Consider the following 24,097-nt stretch of genomic DNA (forward strand, 5'->3'; position numbering starts at 1 on the left):
TGTTTTTACAATCTTTCACAATGATACGTTGTCTTATATTTAAGTCGTGAGGTACTGATTAATCGACATTGTTTGCACAAACAAGACTAAATAGAAATAGTGTTATTCAGTATGCATTTATTTCAAAAAGGGATAAAAAGGTTTAAAGTATTATACAAGAATATATTTAAAATCTATGTCAATGATTAACAATATTGATTGAGGATTCGTGGATTTAGATATTTGTAAATCAAAGAACAAGGAAAAGCTGATTTTTATTTACTAGTATTTGGTCATCTAACGATAGGTAGGCGTCATGGTTTCTGAATTGTCAGCGATCATTTCGAACAGGACAGTTTTCAAAAAAGCGGAAATTAGCTATTTGTAGTATCGTTTCCTCCGTATCCTCTTTTCTCCCTAGAGTCCGATTTGATTGTGATAAGTTCCATGGACTCGCTCATCTCCCTCTTCCAGAACAGCAGAGCACTGATAAAGGCCTGTCGAAAGTTACTGTTAAACCAACCATACATGATTGGATTTATGCAGGATGAGGTCATGGCTACGAGTAGACATATAGCGTACATAAGGTTGAAGTTCTTGTCGACGAAGAAACGATAATCAAAATCGGCGGTCATGTTGAGAATCGTCCATGGAAGCCACGTCAAAGCAAAGGATACAGCCACAGCAGACAGAAGCATCATATTCTTTTTATTACGTTTAATATCACGTAAAACTCGTTTTAATTCCGTCTCCGTTATTGGATCACTGCGAATGCGCATGCGTAAAACATAACATATCCTTGTGTGTAATGTAATTACGACTGTTAGAGGCAATACATACTGGGTGAATGTAATGGCTACCGTATATACACTTTTATAGGTTTGGGAAGGCCACACTTCTGTACAAATCTGATAAATGCCGTATTCCATTATGCATGGCACCTCGACGTTGTGGAAGACAATCATTGGTATGCAACAAAGTATAGCTATTATCCAGATGAAAGCAATCATATATTTTAGCATGTTACGGTATTCCTCTTCCCTAGAGACAGTTACTATGGCACGGTATCTGTCGATAGCTATGGCAACAATGGTAAATGTCGAAACTAGGACATCAACATTTTGCAGACTTGGAACAGCCCGGCATAAAAAATCCCCTAGATGCCAATTTTTCAATGTGAGCTTGATTAATGAAAAGGGCATGCAAAACGTACACATAAGAATATCACAGATTGAGAGGTTGACAATGAGGATATTTCTAGGTTTTCGTAAGTACCGGTGTTTAAAAACAACTTGACATACAAGCGAATTTCCAAGAATTCCCGCTACTATCACAATAGTATAGGCTACGATCAAGTAAGTCTCTGTTGTTACGTCAAACCAGCGATCCGCATCGCGAAATTCTTTCACAATTAGTTGCAGGTGGCTTTGGTTCATGGTGCGCATATCTGCAAACCCCATCGTCGACGTGCACTGATACGTCATCACTTCTAGTGTTTCCGGTTTCATTGCAGTTCCGTCAGTTCTTCCGTTCCTGTCCTTAATCATACCTAAGTGTAGATTTGAATCTGAAAAGAGAATACGAAATTACTATGTAAGCAATCTAGAGGAGGTTAGGACATACAGCAGATCAATACCAAACACGGATAACTCTTCAAATATACATGTACCTTCAAATCTTTAAATGTTTCAACAGTTCATGGTTTATAATGATTTAGCCTGGATGACATATCCACGCATCAGTTTCTTTTGTCACGGATAGTTGATTTTCAAATAGCAGCATATGACAAATATACTCAGAAATACACAACTGTTAACGGTATTTCCAACATACCACGTAGTAGAACTATGCCTTCTTTTGAAGCAAATAAAAACTTACCCGTGATATATAAACAATTGTATCAATTCGATTTTCAAGGATTTTATGGTGGGATACTAGCAAAGATTTGCTAACTTGCAACGCAAGTTCTTGCAACATGCATGCCGGGATTCGTTTTAGCTACTGGTATTGTAAAAAACATAAGTGCTAATTAGTGTTCTGTAAATAACTCACGTAAGCCCCGCATGATAATTCCGTTAGTTAGAACGCCCATCGATATTTGATCATAAGAAATATTTGTCATTCTGTGAATTTCAAAGAATGAAATAAAACGAAGGTTAAATTACCTAATTTGTGTGTCTTTACCTTAATGATTACATCGGAATGAGGTTGTTCATTGTCATATGGCACTGTGTGTTGTATAAACATAATTTTATCATGTTTTGACTGATTTCTACGACTGCTTCATGATCCCTGAATCTAGCACCAGATATATATTGCCGCAGGTATGGGCGCCTTCACCAACGCATCTCATCACGTAGGAGACTTTCCCTTACAAGGCATTCCTTAAGATCTCTTTGTTCCATTGCAAATATGCGTTTTCTATATGACACACATTAGTAACGGTGTACCAGAGGTACCAGACAGAATCCATTTGCGCGTCAATATTGAATTTAGCGAAGCCACACTAATTCAGACAAAATCGAAGTTATTCGGCCGAATAGCTTCCTTATTGTTCCAGGAGCCCACATTACATATCTGATTTACGCCACTTACCCATAATTGGAATTTGTAATCAGTAATGAAACCATATATATACTTATTTATTTCAGAAGTTCTATTTAAAGGATAGCATTTCAAAAATAGAACCTATAAACGATTTGATCTGTCAAATTATTTCAAGCATACTTTCCGATTAAATGAAGTCCAGTTTTGTTTTAGAAAGTCTTATCCCGACCATTGCATTCCTCGCATTATTCACATACATGTAATGTTTCAACGACCTTCTTTAAACTTTAGCAAACGTGTGTATCTGTCTAGCGGTCATGTATCTCGTGATTGATTAATTCTTGCTGTAACGCTGTTGAACTTATTCGCATATTCTTAACTCACACAAGCTATTTACCAGTGTGAAAACTGCTAGGAAAAAAAGAAAGAAAAAGAAGGACATCGTGAATTTATTCCGGACGCAACACTATGAAGGCGTTGACACCCTCGTACTTCTGGTACAATGCAATATTTTGACAGTATCACTACACCCTTTTTAACATACATGTGTGATAAAATAGCTGATAACACCAAATCTTGTGACACTATTTTGTCTCTTCATATTTCAATAAAGCGCCCTAATATTGAAATTCACAGTATTTTCAGTATATTTTCAATGATAAATGAATTATATTGTATATATTATTTTTGGCTTGCCATGATTGAGTGGAGTGAGACAATTACCAAATTATTTCGTGAAATGAATAGACGAAAGTTAAATGTTCGTCCATTAGCCACATGACAGAAGATAAAACCGTATCATACATACAAATGCACACTTGTAGAACACACCTGATAGTCACCCTACTGACATTCTCTCCTCACTCAAGGTCACGATCATTATATAAAAGCTAACTATACATTGTGTTCTCTTTTTGATGCACGCGCCTGCAGCCATGACTGATTACATTAATGGTAATTCTGGTAAGAATAGAACGTCATAATCGGATTTGATTGGCGCGCTACCATTTAATTGGACATCTTTTATTTTCTGATATCGCTTACAGATCCGCTTGCTATTTTTGGATCTCAGCCTCCATGTGTGTATATTGACGGTCTTGGTATATCAACGATTAGAACGAAAAGTAATCGAACAATTAAGAAATACTTTAGATGCATAAAGTTAATCAAAACGCGAAAAGTTATACAAACATTTTGCATGTACTACAAAAACATGGCATATCACAAAGAACTTTTAAATTCAGTATTATTGGTATTTCCATCATAAAGTCTTATTAGACAAAAGGTCGAACAGGCGAGTTGTACATTGTTGTTTGTATGTAACGTTGTGCAGAATTAAGCGGTACTTGAACAATCCTCTGTGACACCGAAAATAAATGCGAAATACTTAATAATTTTATCAAGATATCTTATGGCATAAAAATGTGGCATCTTCGACAGGCCTTTTGCGTCTGTAAAGGTTCTTTGTGAGACAGTTTATTTGAAGCAAAGGAACAGATATATAACACAATAATGAGAGACCATACAATGGCGGCATAGTAGACATACACATAAAGTATGTGTCGATGGCGTTACAAACAGTAAAAAAAAAAACAGGGAATCACTTCTGTGCATGGCATCAGTACACATGCAACAATCAGTCTATACTGTCATTATTGAAATTAGAAGAATTTAAATTATATAACTACTGAGGCAAGGCCCCATGGTCCAGTTTGACTAATACAATATATGACAATCAAAACATTTATCTTAAAGAATAGTGAAAATGATATTTAGATATACAGTTTATTTCTGTTCATGTAGAGTGAATTTAAAACCGTTTTGAAAATTCAAGTAAGGACTTGAATTATTATTGTGCATGATTAAAATGTAAGGATAATGTATTCACACATACAAGGTACTTTGTAGTTGGTTCAGTTTGATTCGTTTGCTATTTAGTAACGAGTTTTTACAAAGTTTAGATATTTTAGCATTTATGAGTAAGAACATCAATAAGGTTCAATACATGTACTTGTTACGAACTTGTTGGATGCGTAATTTCTAAATCAATATGAACGTATAGATGTTATCACACCCTTGCGGACAATGTCAAATGTCAAATTTCCTAAGCGATCAGCCCTTTGTCAACACGTAAGCATTAATCAAATACATAACACAAGGAAACAAGACAGTGAATAATAATCACACAGTTATAATTGAATTATACCACTAGTGATTAAGCATATCTCTGAAACTGTCGAAAGATACAGCTACATGTATATCTTTTGTTTGGCATTTAGTTTTTTGTTGCACGACATGATTCACTTTGGATAGACGAGACTAGGAGGTACATATCACTTCCCTACTGTAAGGGTAATTGGAAACTTATGTCTACATGTTGCTTTGATATTTCGCAACGATTACATGCGTTACGACTATTTTGGTTTTCCCGTGCGTTAGTTTAGACTTTACCTATCACATAGATAGATACCTTGATATAATGATGCGATCTTAATGATCCATCAACCTTTAAAGGTCAAACGTTGCGAAACAATGAGACCTATGGATGAACACAATGAAAGGCAACTGCATCAATCGAACAGTAAATACAAATTGAGAAGGTACATACATCATACTTATGAATACCTATTTCCAAAATAAGAAATGAAAATTGGTATGTCTTTCGACAGTGGCCTCTTATGGTTTGTTTCCTTGCTGAATTGCTTTTCTGAGTATCAATAATATAAGTGATTGGAGTAGAAATAATAAAACAAAACGTGATGTCCACAAAACCAGGAAACATGAAACCAAACATTAAATCATTAATAAAATCAAAAATGTATTACATGTACAAGTAGCGGCAAACAAGCATAACCTATCTCTTACTGTAACGATAATATGAATGTTAATAAACGAACATCTATCTGTTGTACAAAAATTGTATCAAACAAACATTTAATAGATGGTACTTTGCATTGTTGAATGTCTGCTAATTTAATCATGAAATGTATGACAGTAAAAGGTTGATCCTAATTATGATAACAAGGTTGATCTTTACACAGAAAAACGTAAGGGTTTGTGCTCTGTTGGCTGTACAGACACATTGGGTTGCATACAAAACATCTTAATATTAGTTTCTTCAGATCAATAGTGTTTGCGATTCAATTTGAGAATATGCTTAGGCAATTTAGCAGACCTTACTACTTTCCCGTTTCCTCTAATTCCGAAATGACGGGGAATCCTCATTAGGTCAAGGGTTAGATTTCGATCCCATTTCCCCCCCATTTCCATGACATGATCAGGAATCTATATTAAGACCAAGGCCCGTATTCATGAAACCGTTCCAATGCTCAAGTATGGTTTTTGTGCTCAAACTTTATTTCTTGCTCCAGTTTTAAATTGATAAAAACAAATGTTAGTTGGTCAATGATTTGGGGGGAAAAAATTTGAAGAGACATAAAACCAAATACTGTTTTCAATGTTTGGCGTTTTGATCGTTTGACATAATTTTTATGCGGCACAAAAGAAGTTGGGTGGAGAACAGAATCCATGCTTGGGCATGAGAATGGTTTAATAAATATAGGCCCCGGTTACGGAATTTTTTAATCCTGTTGATACGAAGAAATTTCATTCGTTGCAGCGAACTTTCACCGTGCCAATGTTTGCTAGGACCGAGAAGCCTGAAATTAGATATGTAAATCTGAATAAGCTTTTAAGGGTCAATGTGTGCTTATACTTATTGTCATACGAAAAGTAAAATGCAATTCAGTTTAGTTATTCACGACTTCGCAACAACTATTGTTACAATAACGACGGTTTATATTTGTGAAGAGGCCGCTCAGGAGTGGCGTAAATTAGCATTACTTGAACTAAAATGACTTAATTTCGGTTTGTGAGCATGACATTTCAAAATTATCCAATATAAATGTACTGATACCTTTGCAGACATTCAAAAGGTTAACTTAGAAGATATGGCGTGGTACCTACATTTTCATCCCCGGATCATCATCAGTGCTGTTTTATAGTTCTAAATCCATTTGATACAAGACGATAACAAATGTCGCCTACAGTAGGTGTCAGGAAACAATCATTACCTAAAAGGGTAGCGACGATTGCTACGGTTTATCTTCCGTCCATTCTAACATCAATACAAACTGGCTATTTAAAACATTTTAGAGGCGGATATGTGATATTATTCAATTATAGCCTTTGACTGTGGTCGAGATCTGGATTTATCAACCGGTATTGACTTGGAGCGCGTGATTTTTGTTGAAGGACTGGGCGTTTCTAAAAATAGAATTATGACGTGTCTCCAAATAATGCGTCCTCGGTCAATGTATTTTTTCTCGGGTTCATAAATCCAGGTTTTGACCCAAGTTGAAGGCTACAATTGTTTAATTATTTTACAAAACAGTAATGTAGCAATCTGAAAAAAAAACACAACAAAAAAGCTTCTGGATGGTGCATTATTTGGAGACACGTCATAATTCTATTTTTAGAAACGCCCGGTCCTTCAACAAAAATCACGCGCTTCAAGTCAATACCGGTTTTTATCGTTGCACACGTGATGCACTCCTGGCCAATCACTTGTCGGAAATAATATGAAAAAATAGTAATGCATCCTATCATGTTGACACTACCTCGTAAGTGTTATCATCATTGTGTTCCGTTTCGAATCTATCATACTCAAATTGGCATCCGCTAAATAAAGGTTACAAGCGAAAGGTCAAGGAAATGTTATGTCAAAGTAATTAGTATTGTATAATAGGTTTATCAATGGGGCAAGCGTAAATTACTTACTACCGAAAGTGCATTAATCGTTAAATATATTTTATTGACTTTTGATGAAGGTATACATTGAGATAAAAAGTCCTCATAGTATCATATTAGATTGAGGTCTGTTTCATTTGCTTTACTTTTCGGTGTATTGCTTTCCAAAAAGTATTGATGTAACATAATCTTTTCAAGATAGTGATACAGTTTGTTTAACGTAAATTACATCAACAACATTTTATGAACGAAGTGTAAGTACTGTTTGGAGATATTCCTACAAGAAAAAATAAGTAAACGATGACTTGAAAAAAACTTCAAAACAATAGCACCCTACATGTTACAGCAATAATAATATATTTGCTTTTCTGGAGCAAAATAAATATTGCAACACTTAGAGAAATCTATATTAACCAATTGATCAGAATATAAACATGCGTTTTGATGCACAGTATATCTTTTAATAGTCAATTTATATTTCAGATAATAAATAACTTCACCGAAAACATTAATTCGGCGTTCTTAGTATGTTCTTGTAAACAGAACGTTTCAGAGCTATTTGTTTAAGAAATAAGGTTTTATTAAAATGTCAGCGGTTTAATGAATGTTCTAATATCAATACGTTCCTTACAGTCTTATCTATTAATACAACAGTAAGGTCAATGAGAAAACAAAATGGCATTGCTGCAGTTCAACTCACGTGAATGTCTTCATATCATTCGGACTCAAATTGATTTTGACATGTGTCAATTATATGTCTTTTCTGCATAGTAGTGCCAGTGACTGAACTAATGTACTTAGACTGGAGCTTGAGGCTAATGTCAAATTCAAGAATTTTTACTTGATAGAATAAAGACCAAGATTGATTTCGCAAGAGACAAACACCTTAGCATATGTATGATAGCTGCCCCCGCACCATAGGAAGGCTTTTGATTAAGTCCTCTGTCAGAAGGTTGTCACTGTTCCCCCTCAGAATACAGAGAGTTATTAATTTCGGAATGGCTGAATGAGATTTCACGCTACCGACTAACATTACATACCAATATGTAATGCTCCAGATTTTTCTGTTCCGTCTTCACATATGGACAGATTGAAAATCATTCAATCGTAAATCCATGCCAGTCACACGACACAATTTGCCTTTAAGAAACTGAACATAACAGATTCAGTGTGCGTCATTGGTAAATATAACTGCACCTAAGCCAAATCTCTTAGAAAATGTTTGTGTTTTACGTCATGAACAGCTATGGTCATTTAAGGACGCGCCAGGATTTGATGGTGGAGGAAAGCCGGAGTTCCCGGAGAGAAACCACCGACCTAAGGCCAATTCATTGTGACTGCCCATCGTACATCTCGAACCGACGACCCAGTGGTGGAGGGTTAGCGGTGGCAGAATGTCAGACGCCTCAACCACTCGGTCACCGCGGTCCCCACACGTACAGTACAACTTCATATACTTGTTAATGTATTTCGTTGGTCCCTTATCCACACTGCTTATAAGTGACTATGTAACATCATGTATAGAGCTCGAAGTGTAAATAGAGTAAAATATATCTCCGTGTTAAATAAGAAAACGATATACAGCAAACGCCAAAATACAGTAGCGAAATACAAATGTAGTGTCGATATACTTTTACATGACCACAAGTCTGATGATCCACCAAACCAAAAGGAACGCAATGAGGAACTCCAGCGTTTGAAATAAAGAACGAAGGGCAAACCAATTGTCCAGAAGTAATTATGCTTGTCTTGAAACACAGGATACTCAGTGACTAAACAATTGAGGTTTGGCTAACTGCAGACAGTTCCTTGTGAATAATATACGTTAAGTCAAGGACCCATGTACTCCCTTCGTGCTTCCCGCTCACAGAAAAAGTAAAATGTTAAAGGGTTCCTGATGACATTTGGTAATTAGCTTGGATACTTCATAAAATTAGTGCTGTTGTGCAGAAATTGAACTCACAACTAATTGGCAACAAAGAGTTTGGTTTGGTTTGGTTTTATCCTGTTTTACGTTCTGTCAACATCTATGATTGATGTTTTTCACATCAGTTGTATTCTACATCAAAAGTCCGTAGAGGTTTATATACAAAATGTACCAACGTTGTAATTCAACCATTTCTTACAGTTATTTTAAACTCATCGCTTGAAAGCTTTTTAACCACGACAAACATTACAAAATCCGATTTCAGATGACCTTAGAACAACTACTCGTTCAATATGTCCATCACTTAAAAAAGAAAGTGCTGCTTGAAATCTGAAATTAAACAAAAAACAAATCTGTATTTCTTGACCCCGATGCAAAAACTGCTCTCAACGAACTGCATGATAAGTTGCGGTTGTGTCTTGAGACAAAACATATAATAGTTTTTATCACGATGCCGTATCATTCCCATTCTGATACTTCACAGCATTTATCATTAACAATGTGTTATCGTCTGCTCTGCTACTTGCTTTACAAGTCCAACATCCAATTTGCGTATCAAACAAGGACAAAGGTTACAGCATAATGAAGCAAAGGACATGATGAACACAACATCAGATAAGACAGCGTTTCCTATACCAAATCATATAGGAAAGCATGTTGTTCTCAACGATGCATTTTCAAAACTCAACACACAAATTCAATTTCCACCCTTAATTGCTTATTGCTGCAATACAAATCAAAAACAAAACGCTTCATGAACTTTGCTTTATGATCAGACCGTATGCGTTTCAAAACGTGCTCAACATTATATTAATCTTGAATCTGAACAATATTAAAACAAATTACGATTCACTATATTTTCCTGAACGCAAACGAGATTCCAATCATTTCCCAATATGCTTTTTATTCAATTCTGCCATATGCTCATGTCTTGAATATTCTATAAATAGCAAACAAGAAGTCACCTAGTTCACATTGCATTTTGTTTTTATAAATAATGATCCTGTAAATTTGCATTGGAAAATGTCAACACAAATTGTATTTTATTGCAAGTTTTTTTTTTTGATAGTGATGGCTAATCGATCGAGCACATGTTAACGGACAAGTGATTTATTTGATTAATTATTGATCTTTTATGGTGGTTTGTCAGCATCCGTAGGCGTGAACATGTATCCTTCATCAGTACGCCATGGGGTGTTACTTTACCCAGCTAAATACCAGAGCGTCGTCGTAAGGGTCATTTCAAATATCAAAAGAATACATCACCTTCAGAGCGTGTTCAGTTTCTTTAAAAAGTAAATAGGGCATGACACTAGGGAATTGTTATACTACTTAGGTTGTGGACGCGAATTAACTGATAGAGCAGTTCGTCAAATAGGGCTATTCAAAGGCTATTTCTATTTAAATGTGCCTCCGGTCTGTCCTTATGCGTAGCGACCTGTACACAGAAGCATGACATCTCAACCCGTTAAATCGTGCTTACTACCTACATCTAAATGGACTTACTATAAGTGCCTAACGAGTCACCAACAAAGGAACAGATTAAGTAAGGGAAACTAGAATTGATCATAAATGTACCAGGTGTTGCAACTTGGGCTAGTGATGTACATTGTATTGTGATTCCTTCGGTTTCCATGTTAAGATAACAGACTAACACAGAGTTCTACTTTTTCTCAAGATTCGCATCTTGATGTTCATTTTATATGGTAATTCCTTTATATTACAGTTGCTTTTGTCATAAACATATATGGAGTTCGTTATATTCCAGACCAACTTAACAGCTCTATACTACTTGCTTACAACCATCGATTTTGGCATGTGTGTGCGGTCGCCATTGTTGTCTCGTGAAAGGATTTTATTAGGAAAAAGTGGGATGTATCATGGTTAAATATCGTCTCCATATGACTTTATCAAGGTCACAAATCTCTAAATCTCTGAACAAATTAACAAACTTGCTTAAAAGTCGTTGCTCCTTTATTGTGACACCCGAGCAACCATTTATAAGGGTAAAACAAAGAACGACGAAACGCAATACAAGAAAAGAAAAGAAAACGTCACGTTTCGTAACGAAACAGGCGAATCTAGGTTTTCAAGATCAGTAATTGGTTTGCTGTGTATGGTTTGTGTACGTGAATGGTTTGGAAGGTAATGACAAAGAAACTGTATATTTACAGTAACTGCATAGTAAAAGTGACTAATTGATGGGTGCAATATTTTGAGTAGGAATCTTAATGACTACAAAATTGCTTCTTGAGATTGCTTCCTGTTGCAATGACAGTTGTCAGGAGATATGTCAAATAATGTAATTGAAGATGGGGTACTTACACCATAAATCTCAAGCAATGGCAAAAGACTCTTTATCTTCAAAGTTTCATTCTTTTAAACGGTATAATTATGCCCACGTACAATGTAACATGTTTGTCAGTTTCGCCCTGGAGTTTGATTTCATGAGATAAAAGATTATTCGCCCATCAACATCCAAGGCCATACAGGACAAACCGATCCTATATGCTAACATCGGCAACCAAAACTGCTATATTATTTTTTTGGTAGTGTTTGTCGTGAATATATTAATAATAAAAATAATATAATTCGAGATTATTGTATACCGTTTTACCACAACCTAGTTCGTAGGTCGTCTCAAATATTAGTATCCGTGGTTATAGGGCCTTTGCAACCAGCCATCATCTTTCTCAACTCCCTGGGGACCATACAGCCGGTGCTGCCATTTCGGCGCTCACAGCTAGCATTCAACAATTCCAGCCATGCCCAACCACGCACTCATTTACAGCTGAGTAGACTGGAACAAGCGGAGAAAAGTATCTTGCTCAAGGATACAAAACAGGGCCGTGCCGTGACTCGAATCCGCAACCCGTCCAACGCTAGACTACAGCGCCTCCTAATAATAAGAATCGATGTTGTTTATCGTAAAGTGCTTAGCTGTTAAAGACTCTTCACAGGATCGACAATCATGTTGTTCATCCATGTTGGAAAGCCCAAATGTGTAGTAAATTCGTGACTTAGCACAATCCGGTAAATGCAGTATTTACCGTTTACGACTATGTGCGCTCGTACAGCTGATGGATGTATGGTCTTCTGGCAGTACTTAAACTAAACTTATTATAGACCAAATCATATGCAAAATAAATGGCCTCCGACATCCGTCTTGGGTCAGAATGCCTGATCAAAATATACGTATTAACAGTACAATGTAACAATAATATTGACGTACACTGTATATATTTAGGAAAGAACGATTCGTTCTTGATATCTTTACTGCCAGACTACATCAGCACATCAAGTTGCACTTCGTGTATTTACATACATAATGTATCTAAACCAAACTCCAACTATGTATCATAGAAATGATTACAAAGCTTAATTAATTATAAAAAAATAATATAGTTATCAATCAATTCTTGATAATAATATTCCTGCTTACCCCTTCCATGTGTATCTGTCGTTGTATATTGCTCGTTAAATTACAGTTGCTGAGATAGATGTTGAATGCTGATGTACAAACTAATCACAAAAAGATTAAGAATTATAGGCCAATTTTGTGATCCTCATCATAATTTCATTGGTTACTATTCGATTTCCTTATGCGATATAAATAACTACATTCATTGTTTTTCTCATTAATATGTCTTGTTGGTGTTTCGTTGTCACTGCCCCAGGTCTCATGTTTGGTTACAGTTTTCGCTCGTGACAAATTGAAATAAGAAAAAACTTTCTATGAAAATGGTCGAGTCGTTGTTTGATACATTGAATTGAATTTCTGACAAAATGGCAGAAACACGTCCCGCACGTAAACATGGATTCTCTTTCATGAATAAATGATAGACATGATCATTGCTCCATGGCGTTTCACTCGGACATTGATACACCGATTCTTATGTTGTATGTTTATAATTGTCTTCGTCGCTTCCATTTATGTCTCCCGGTTGTTAATCGTGGCCAGAATGACAGTCTGAACACATCATTTACAAGTAAGGCACGTTGTTCGGTAAATGTCTACCACAAGACAAATGTTGTTCGCACTCGCGTTTGTGCTTCAGACAATCGATCTGAAAGATTGATGACATATTAGTTTGTAATGTCTGACATGGTGCGCGCTATGATCGACTTATTGACAAAACAATAAAGCAGGGTTTAGGTATCACATCCCAATCAATGTCCGGTCAAATGTAAAGAGTCAGACATACCGTACCGTACTGCGGAGTGTATTGGATGTAGAAATTGAAATCAAAATACAAACAAATCACTATGGGATCAATGACGTTACTGAAATGAAAGAACACTACTGTTTAACTAACACAAGGCATGGTCTCTCAAGAATGTCATTACAACAAACGCATCTTATCACACCTCATTGCCACAAATACATGTTTTGCTATATATTGTAAAAAGTGATATCAAAAACAACAAGATATACAGAGTACAAGTAGTCTTAACCCATCCTGGAAATAAATTCTACTAATCATGCTCCCACCTCGCCAAGTGTTTGTTGTAGTCCATGAGTATATTGGGTTCACAATTTAATTGATGGAAAAAAGCCTCTTGGTTGTTGAACCTTTATGAAAAGCCAGTGTAGATTTAAACTGTATTAAAATAATCATATGCTGCTCCTGTGACTATAGAATTATTACAGAAACACTTGTATTGTTCAATGTGATATGAAATAGTCGACGTAACTAGAAATTAAATATACATTAACGTAATGAAATATGTTATTACAATTTTACCTGATTTTAATTGATTCAAATTCTGTAGAATCATTATTCAGAGGATTGGTTTTTAAGAACGTTTTAAGGATATTAAGATAATTCTTTTGGCATTAATAGAAAATTTTAACCACATATTCTTAGTGTTTATGGATTTCACAACCCTTCATAGGCATGTTCTGATTTCCAATTTTGCATTGTTTAGAGGGTATATGATGTGGTGGTACAGTTAATGTTGTTTACTGTCTTGATGACAAGAAAGAAATATTTCTATCTGTATGGTCATACCCAAAGAACAGTAAGTACACGTTTATAATCAGTATTTTTAACTGTTTATGTATCGAGTAGCTTGTCATTGCATATATCTCATAAATCAGACTGATATCGCTCTGACGAATAAGACGGATGTCAATTTTGCAACGATAGCAAATTAGTTAGAGTTGTGAGAGGAAGCGTACAGGCACCGTCTGCGAGATGTCCAGTTAATGATCACATTGCCTCATATCTGTTTGGCATGGCATTAGGCAAAGGTCTGAGAAAATATTATGACCGAGCATAGTGTCGAAATCATTTGTAAAACAAAATACCAAAATATTTGAAAGAGGGGGCGTAGAAACAACCATTTCGCCGAGCGGAGCGAGGCCAAACAAAATTTGGACCTGTTTTTTGCTAAAAAACATCAAATAATTGTGAAATGCACTAATGTAACGGGCTTTTTTTAAAAAGGGAGGGTGGGGGGCGTACGCCCATTACGCCCTCACCTGGACCCGCCCCTGCCACACCGCGCCATCTCTGTAAAACAGCTATGCTGTTGTTTTCGTTCCTCAGCCAGTTGCCCTTGCCATGATAATATCTAATGACACATCTTAATTTGATGATATGAGTACCTGGATCACAATTTATGTATTCATGCATGGATAAATTGAATAAAGTATTATATATATATATATAACGATAAATGCGAGTTTGTTTATTTAAAAAAGCTTGATAAATAAACTTGAGAGAGGTTGGCATCACCGACCAGTAAATCTCTGATTGTCTCTGACATTAGGTATGTTGTAGCAGATATTTCTTTCAGTTAGAAATTACCTTGAGACCAAATGAGACAATGAGTGCATTGGATAACCAGAACTTGTAATGAAGAGGTTCCGCTGATTACGAGTGAAAATAAAGCACGATGGTGGCGGTGCCTGCATTTACATTCATTTCAACTTCATCTTTATGTGCAAGTTGGGATAATTTGCTTCAATAAGGGTTTCTTACAACATGGACGTTTCGTTTTTGCTATTTCCTGTTTAATGCTTTTTGTTATCCGTGATTTTGCTATATTATATTGCAATCCCTATGAGATTCGATGTGCATGATCCAAACTCCTATCATCGATCAGAGAGATCACACCACACCGTTCCAGAGGTCGACTGAGACAGTGAAACGCCGCTAGATGAGTAAGTGTATTAAGTTGCAATTTTCTTCATAGGGCTGACACAAGCCTGCAGAAAAGGCTATCATCTGATATTTTATGTTTTGTTTTTGTGAATCCAAAAGTAGTAGTACATCTTACATGAACATAAGCAAACAATTAAACTGCAGAATGTTTTCTAAGAGACCTGCAAATTCACCCATCTTCTGAAAAGAAAGAAAATCGAATCTGCAGTTAGCGGGCCGCCTCCAATACAGATACAAATGATGGATAGGCCGATTGCTTTTGAGGATTATATTTGACAAAATAGAATTTGGCAAGGCTTAAATCAGTCGTTTCATATGGCCATGAAATGTCTACAGATCAAATATTTTTCATTGGGCTTACCAGGGATTCAAACATGAATAAAATCGTACTACCTAGGAAATAACATAGCTAGCTGATATCATAGGTAAGCAAGCATATACCTTATCAAAACAACACACGCCTTCAATAAAAATGATGTCGTCATTCATAAACTTGTTGGGGGGGTTTTGTGGTAATATTTTTTCTAAAATATATCTTACAGCGACAGAAACGCTTCCTCCAAGTATCAACCGGTGATTTCACCTTGGGTTATTGATTCCGTCACTAGACTAGCATAAAACCTACTGCTGATATATTGTATTACCATTACTATACTCTATTAAAACAATTGCGTGTTTGGGATAAAAAGGGAACCAAACAAAAACGTTTTTTTTCTTCAATAAACTACAAGAGAACATCGAGGTGTCAACAAAACCGTCACTCGAACTCGAAAACGATGAAACTAGGGCAACTAATGCACATAGTATATAGTAAAATTGAGTCCATTGAAAAAGTATCAGATTAAGACAAGATTTTCTGGAAGAGAACTTCTGTCAAATGCAAGTCATGTCACGTCCTCATATCGGGAACCCGTAAAGTGACACCAACACCACAGGACACGCTAATGAGTGTTAGGGGGGGGGGGCATCGACCTTCATAGCACACAAAGAAATAGCAATGTTTCCAATGCGATTGTGATTGCGACAACAAACTTGTCAATATTCTTCATCAACCTACATCTTTGAAAACCATGTCTTTTAAAATTGTCCGTCAAAAGTCGTCATATATCAAAGATGTCATGATATTCGGAGAAAGCACTTAAACACTATTAACTGCGATGTAAAAACACCATAGGTTGGGGAGGCAGATATGTTACTATCAAGAAAGGGATAGTTTGAAAATTGAAATCTTCCCGATAATCTTACAGTGTAATTGAAAGCCGTTCATGTTGGTCATGTTGAAGTAATGGTCGCGGAAAGTGGACTTAGTTGAGCTAGATGAGTCGGTAAGCTCAGGAAGGTAGAATATATAACATCGAAGTGTTCAATCAATTTCTTGTTATCTAAAAATAGCACACTTTCGATAAATCTCAATGTGAAATTTTAGAACCTTGAAAGGTTTTCTGTTAACTATTTTGATAAGCTCATCAATAAAATCAGCGTCACAATAAAACAACGACTAGTCGACCAAAATAGAGAGGCAGAGTTTGTTTCCGAGGGAATGCCTAAAATCACCGAACTCAACAAAGATATTTTCACCCAGTAACGCAGTCTTCCTTACAATTTCATCACAATGGTAAGCCTTTATTGTGTTTTTACAATTAATCCAATGTCATTAATCCCTAATCAGAAGTTGTTACCTTTCACGTCTGCTATGCAGACACATTTTGCCAGAACGCTGTTTTTTTGGTTGTTTATATATCCATATGGTAAAATCCACAACAGTTTCTATTTATTACATTTTTGCGTCTTGCGACACAAATATTGCTACATCAAAAAAGCGCGGGATATTGAAGAGTAATTGTTGACGCCAGGTGCTGATGACGTCACGCTTGACATCAATACAGAGCGCCATTCTGAATGGGTTTCTTGTGTAATTCTGTCGTTTGCTACTATCATCTGGTAATATTTCCAAGCAGAAAAGTTGTTAGTTGTGTAGTTACGTATATAATTACCATAATGTTTGTTGCAAAGGTGGAACCCAACAGCCACTTATTCTGCCGTCACTTCATCTTAACTTTAAATTGAAAATCTACGCAGTGAATATAATATATAGACTACGGCGGTGCAACAGGAAAATAAAAGCGTCGGTTCACGATGCAGTAACAAATGCATGTTCTCACCTAATCCTGTTTCTTCATTTTTTCTGATTAAGAATTCAAAAAAGTTAATGGAACCCGATACACCGCGCATCCTGCTTGAAAGATAATGAATGCAAATAATTTTCAAGTACCTTGCGTAGTCTATCAAATACAATAACACACAATACGTTTAGAAGATATGTAGTGTTCAAGGATGCAATAACTAAGCGAAAGGCAAGCACGTCAAACAATCTGAAGAAAAAGAGAAAAAGAGAAAATCAAAGCGTACATGAACTCAAAATTGATCTCACGAATATGAAAAATGAGTAACAAAGGCAAACATTACATGGTGACTCTTGGAATAAATAGGTGCATACGACCCTATGCTACACCCCTTGACATGAACGAATTGTATACGCCTTGTCTGTATGACGGACATAGCCGATTGACCGTAACACAGCAAAACAAGTGTTATTGACATTTGTATATACATTTTTCACAAGAGCATCTGGTAAAGTCCCAAGACAGAGTGAAATTTTGATAAATAGACGTTTACATTTAGAAAAATATCCATCAAATGGTTTTCGAAATAAAGACAGAGAAAAACTGATTGAATGCTGGTAGGTTCTTAACAAAACGTTGATTATAAAATTAACTTGGTACTGTCGAATGTCCTCTAATCAGAAGACACACCAAATCAGTCGATAATGCAGGGAGTCAACATAATTCGCGTCATACAATAAGATGCAGTTGAATACAGCAAGAGAAATTCTTACCGACAATTTGACCATTTTTGTGTTTTGGATTGTATGGGGGAATATGTTTGGGTAACCGATTTGAAAAAACATGATTCATTTTTTCTAAATTTTCTACGTAATGTTCAAAATTAACTGAACAAATCAATACCGTTGAACAAAATCCAAGTAATATAATAACAGTGTTACCTTCCTTTAATTTACATTAATGCTTGAAGAAACGGCCGTGACGTTAACAACTAGGCATGCCAGATTTGGGTAATTGACTAGAATAACGAAGATTGGTCTATAATAGTTTAGACGATTGAGTTTAGATGTACGTATAAGGTTTTATCATACAAAACAAATGATAACTTGAAATATGTTGGGAATTTTTGTCAGTTTTGTGATGAGGTAGTAATGTCTAAAAGGTTTAATTTCCTTGGTAATTTAATCAGTCCCCGATGTAAACTGTAACCTGTATCTTGAATTATTTCGCGCGGTTTACATGAAATATCAATTTAAAAATAAATCATCCTATATATATCCAAAAGTGTGTAACCTTTTAAAGGGATAAAGGGCCATATTTCCAATTTCGCCGTGTTTTTGTGCATGTTTTTGAACACTTTAGACATGATGTCCCTTCCAAAGACCATGCGTACCGCTAATGGGTCCATAATTGACGAACTGGAACTTGATATTTCTAATAATTTGTTTTTGTCAACAACTTTTAGAAATTAAGAAATAAAAATACTTTGTGTACAAATGTAAACGATTAAAAGCGATTTCTGTTATAAGTGCTCTTCATTTACAAGTTCTAGATATCCTGTCTCCAGCGCACATACACGCAGGCAATCATGTATTACACACATGCAGGCTCGTCCTCGGATGACCTTGGCTGTTTATGTGACGTTAAATAAAATGAAAACAAACCAAACCAAACGGATTCTACACACCATCGAACCACAGCAGCATAGTAAGAAATCTAGCACCGGCAAACAGGCTCCGTATGTAACGTTGTGTGATAAATTACAGTATTTTAACTTTATTTAATTATTCATCTTAGTAAGCGTAGTGTTTGAAGAGACTTGTTTTTGACATACAAAGTGAAACAGATTTATAGAATTGTTCCTTTAAAAAAAGCCGTAATGCTTAAAATTGAATTTTGCTACACACTGAGTTTTCGAATGCCTGACTTATTTAAGAAAAAATCAGCCTTGATTATCACACTGAAAGCACGGCATTATTGAGTTATTTAACCCTCCATAACAGAAGAAACTGTAAATAATAGCAAGTATTCACATTTACGAGACAATTTGCAGAACAGAATTCATCAATCGAAATTTCCATAAATTTGTCATAAGTCGTCGAAGAAAATGTATTGCTTACATTGTTTCTCTTATATTTGGGGTGTATATTTTGTCAGTTCTGTCGATTGCAGTTCGTTTCAACAATTCCTGAGAATTTTGTTTCACTTCCTTTTTTCTGTTTGGTATCAGGTTGCCTTTCGTTTTGTTTTGATGGTTTTTTTGTTCCCTGTACGGTTACACTTTTCGTATTGATTTGAGGTGTTTTAATGTTGTAGTGCCCAGTACCAGTATTGTGTAACAAGATGGTAGGCTCTGCTAGTTGACTACATTGTACCAGTCCTCGAGGTTGGCCGCAACCCACTGGAAATTATTTTTGCATGGTTGACATGAAACACTATTTAAAGATTTTTTTTTGTAGGCAAAGTTGTCAGTTTGTAAAATTATGAAGGGGCTAAAAGTCACCTTTTCCTTTTTGCAGTATTATGCATATATTCTGAACACTCTAGAGATGCTGATTTTCATTTCTATTTACCTATAATGCTGTTAATGAGTCATAAATAGCGCAGTAAAATGTACACTTTGTTTGGCTTTCTGCATTTACAAATCGTAAGTTTTAATTATTATTTATCTTCTTTTTTTTTTTTCATAGCCTAAAACCGGTAACTATTCTTAACGCTGATATGGGACCTATTATATGAATGAAGTCGCATTTAAACACGATTTTCTGACGAATGCATATAAGTTGTGATGATCTCCTCTTACAGCTTTTTATTATCACTTTGTTGATTGTTTATGCGTTATTGCGTGCCTTTTTAATATTTGATGTCATACATGGCATTTGATTGATTGATAAAATGCACATGCATTTGAATGCCCTTTAAACGGAATGTTAAATTATGTTTGGATCAATATTAGTGTGACTGTCATCAGGTATTTGACAATTAATAAGTAAAGACAACGCTCACAATAACATTAATCAATGCCATGCATTCGAAAGAGTGTAAAGTTTATATTGAAACAAATGTAACACATATGTGGACCAAATAAAATGCTTGAGTGAAATGAAAGATTTATTAAGACACCAACAACGTTAACGTTTGAAACATATTTCAGACCTTTTTTTTGCGGTTGTATGAAATTATCAATCTGTTTTGTAATGGAATCATCCACGATATTTTTACAACAGAAATCTACTTTTTTTGGTTTTCTAAGAAAAAAATTCCATGTTTATATACTGACAGCGGACCTTTAAATCATCGTGCGATGAACAAGTGTAACATAATGGCCAACAGTACATTTATAAAGGTTTCCAGTTTGTATTAGATAGTTGATGTAAAGAAAATCGAATTTTCGAAATCAAAGCAATGAATTAATTCAAGATGGAAATCTTTATCTGCTCCTCAAAACTTTGTTACTTTGTTAATGTCAAACAAAGTGTTTCGATATTCGCTTAAGTACGTTAGTACTTGAAATAATTCATATTGGTGCCAAATTGAAACAAAGAAAAAGACAACTATTTTGTTTTTATATGTAAAGTTATCAGTTTTAATACGCATCATTACCTTGTAACATATAATGCAAATTAAAATGTAAAAAATGATATATCGGTAACTATCAAATATCAGCCTGGTATCTTTGTTTAGTTATCAAATACATGTACGGTAGACGTTATATAATTTATCAACTAATTCAACAAAAACATAAACATTACCACAGGTAAATTTTGTACTAAGTTTTACTTATAATAACAAAACTGTGTTAAAACACAAAGTACTTACGGATCCATTACAGTTGTATCGTCATACAGCACAGTTCCTATATATAGGCCTCCTTAGTGATTGAGAACAACTAATAATGGCCACGCTTCTTATAATGGGAGCCCAACCCAACTGTTAGTAAGCGGACCGTAGCACTCCCACTCACAGACGTGACTTTCATGCACGGTTTATCCATCGAGGCACGACCCACACAGCCGACCGACAAAAATTCAATCCATAAATATGAGACAATTCTTTATGTCTGAATATGTGTATGACTACAGGCAACGGGCAACGATTCCAATGGCACCGCTCTGATACATATTCAGGTTTGCTTATTGTATTCACTATCACATGTCTAGCAGTATTAGTCATGTAAGTTTGTTTGTGTACCTCTATAAACTGCGGTATAATTCGTTTCTGGCATACCACATCTGTTACACTGTACCAAATTGTATAGGTTCACATTTGTGTACTTAACTTTCGTGTTGACATTGTTTTGGGTATCTTAACACTGTTCTGAGGTATTCTTTACATTGTAATAGTGTATTGTTACATTTTTGTCATTGCATTGTTGTGTTGTGTTGTTACATTGTTGTCGTTACATTGTTGTGGTATATTGATACATTGTTGCCGTTACATTGTTATGGCGTGTTGTTACATTGTTACCGTTACATTGTTGTGGTGTATTGTTATATTTTTGTCGTTATATTGTTCTGGTGTCTTGCTACATTGTTCCGTTACATTGTTGTGGTGTATTATTACATTGTTGCCGTTGCATTGTTGTGGTGTGTTGTTACACTGTTGCCGTTACATTATTCTGGTGTCTTGATACATTGTTTTCGTTGTTGTGTTGTATTGTTACATTGTTGTTTTGTATCTTTGCATTGCGATGTGCATCTTTATATTAGGTTGTATATCTTTATATTGTTGTGGTGTTCCCTCCCTTTTTGTCACATTATCTTGTCTAAATTATATTATTCCCTAAAGAATCATCCACTAACATAGTCTGTAAAACACTTTTAATGGTTAGCAATTTGACCTTAAACCAAACAATTAATGATACATTGGCAAAGTTTAAAATTGATACTAATAACTGTATTTGATTTAATCTATAGCTAAATGAAAAGACATAGTTTGAGAGAATTATGTTACAGCTCAAGTGAAAATTATGTATTCATAATATTGCAAAACATTATTGTGTAAAAATATATGCAAATCAAAAAGTTGATGACCAATTAATTATGTGAGATTTTATCAATAATATTTTTCCTATGATGCTAATATGAATTGAAAAATCGACTCCTTCACCGCAGGGGTGAACACATAAAGAGCCACCCGTAGTGATCAACAGAACGTCATTTTATACAAATATCTATAAATAGACTATATATTATCTGTTTTCCGTTGTAAAAACCAAGATTTACGATAATTACTACTTACATTTCGGTCCGTGTGTACTGAAACTGTTCCAACCACTGTACAGTTCGACGACCTATTCTTGCAACGTACAGCATGTGTATCACTCGGGAAGACATAGAAATAAATAATTTGCCAGTACAGAAGCCGTGTTTGTCTCTGTAACAACATTTTTTTTAAATTAGCATTCCTCCTGTTTGATGAAGAGAAATGTGCCGCAGAAAGAATTGATATTTAAGCGCATTTGCTACCAACAAATAATATTTCTCTAGAATAACTCAATTATTAAATTACCTTTCAACCTTTTGCAAAGATAACATTTTTGGTTGCATCACAATTTGTGTTACTTGAGTTATCATACAGTTTTTATGGGTTTTGTTTTGTTATTTAAGGACTTTAGGGGCTTGCCTTCATGTGTGTTACGTATCATTGTGTGTTGGAGGTGGTATTTTGGTACATTTACCTCCTAGCTCTAGCGCGGATCTGATGCTGATTTTTAGAGTGNTTTTTAAAAAAAAAAAAAAAAAAAAAAAAAAAAAAAAAAAATGTCGTTAATAAGCCTGTGATACTTGCGCAAACCTCTCTTCAACAGCACAAGTCCGCTGAAATGTTTGGGAGATATTTCTAGAAAGACATGTACAACGTACACTGTCACCGGACCTCGATGCAATGGTACCAGCAAGGGGGTGTCGGTGTGCTTTGAAAATTGTTATTAGTCAGAGTGGTGAACAACCAAGAAAAAACACGCTAGTTGAAGTTTTATCTTCCGTCATTCCGCTTAACACCGGACTCGCTCTCGAAAGTGGCACCAGTTATAACTTACCCGCAAAATTGCATCGTCGCAAAAATCAAACATATTAAATCAGAACACATTATTTTTCTAATTTACCTATTGTTTTATAAAATTATTGTGATTGTGAACCTGTTATTTTTTTCAGAGAATCTGTCAATAGTAGTGATATAAAAAATTGAACTATAAACACCAACTAACGAATGAGACAACACCAAACGAAAATCATAAAAACTTAAAGAGGAAAGAAGCTGAAGAAGAGTTTGCGTTTTTATAGTTTAGATATGTACAAACGTTATGTCTTAATATAGAATAGTACATGTATGTAGGTAACCAACAAACTAAGACGTGGAAGAGGAGCTTAATGATAGCACACAAAGAAATATCAAACTTAAAACCAAATCATCCTGACCCTACCATTCATTTAAGTAGAAATCTCTCAGAAAAGAAAAAAAGAAAAAAAAAGTAAGTAAAAAGGGTTTATTAGTGTAATGGTCGATGTTTACTTCTACATCAATTTATATAATACAGATGATAGTATGGTTTATTACCAATTTAATCTTTTGACTCAAAACCAATTATTGTATTTAAATAG

At 35.2% G+C, this 24,097-nt stretch overlaps 1 protein-coding gene across 1 annotated transcript; it reads right to left on the reverse strand.

The window, feature by feature from the left end:
* Positions 1–161: 161 nt before the first annotated feature.
* Positions 162–21,409, reverse strand: LOC110449245 (neuropeptide Y receptor type 5-like). Its single transcript, XM_021495989.1, has 2 exons — positions 21,315–21,409; positions 162–1,546 (listed from the first exon to the last, which is right to left on the reverse strand). The coding sequence occupies exon 2, from the start codon at positions 1,524–1,526 to the stop codon at positions 354–356; it is 1,173 nt and encodes a 390-aa protein (XP_021351664.1). The 5' UTR covers positions 1,527–1,546; positions 21,315–21,409; the 3' UTR covers positions 162–353.
* Between the last annotated feature and the right edge of the window lie 2,688 nt (positions 21,410–24,097).

This window comes from Mizuhopecten yessoensis, unplaced genomic scaffold (genome assembly GCF_002113885.1).
Source record: "Mizuhopecten yessoensis strain PY_sf001 unplaced genomic scaffold, ASM211388v2 scaffold4535, whole genome shotgun sequence".
Lineage (NCBI taxonomy): Eukaryota > Metazoa > Mollusca > Bivalvia > Pectinida > Pectinidae > Mizuhopecten > Mizuhopecten yessoensis.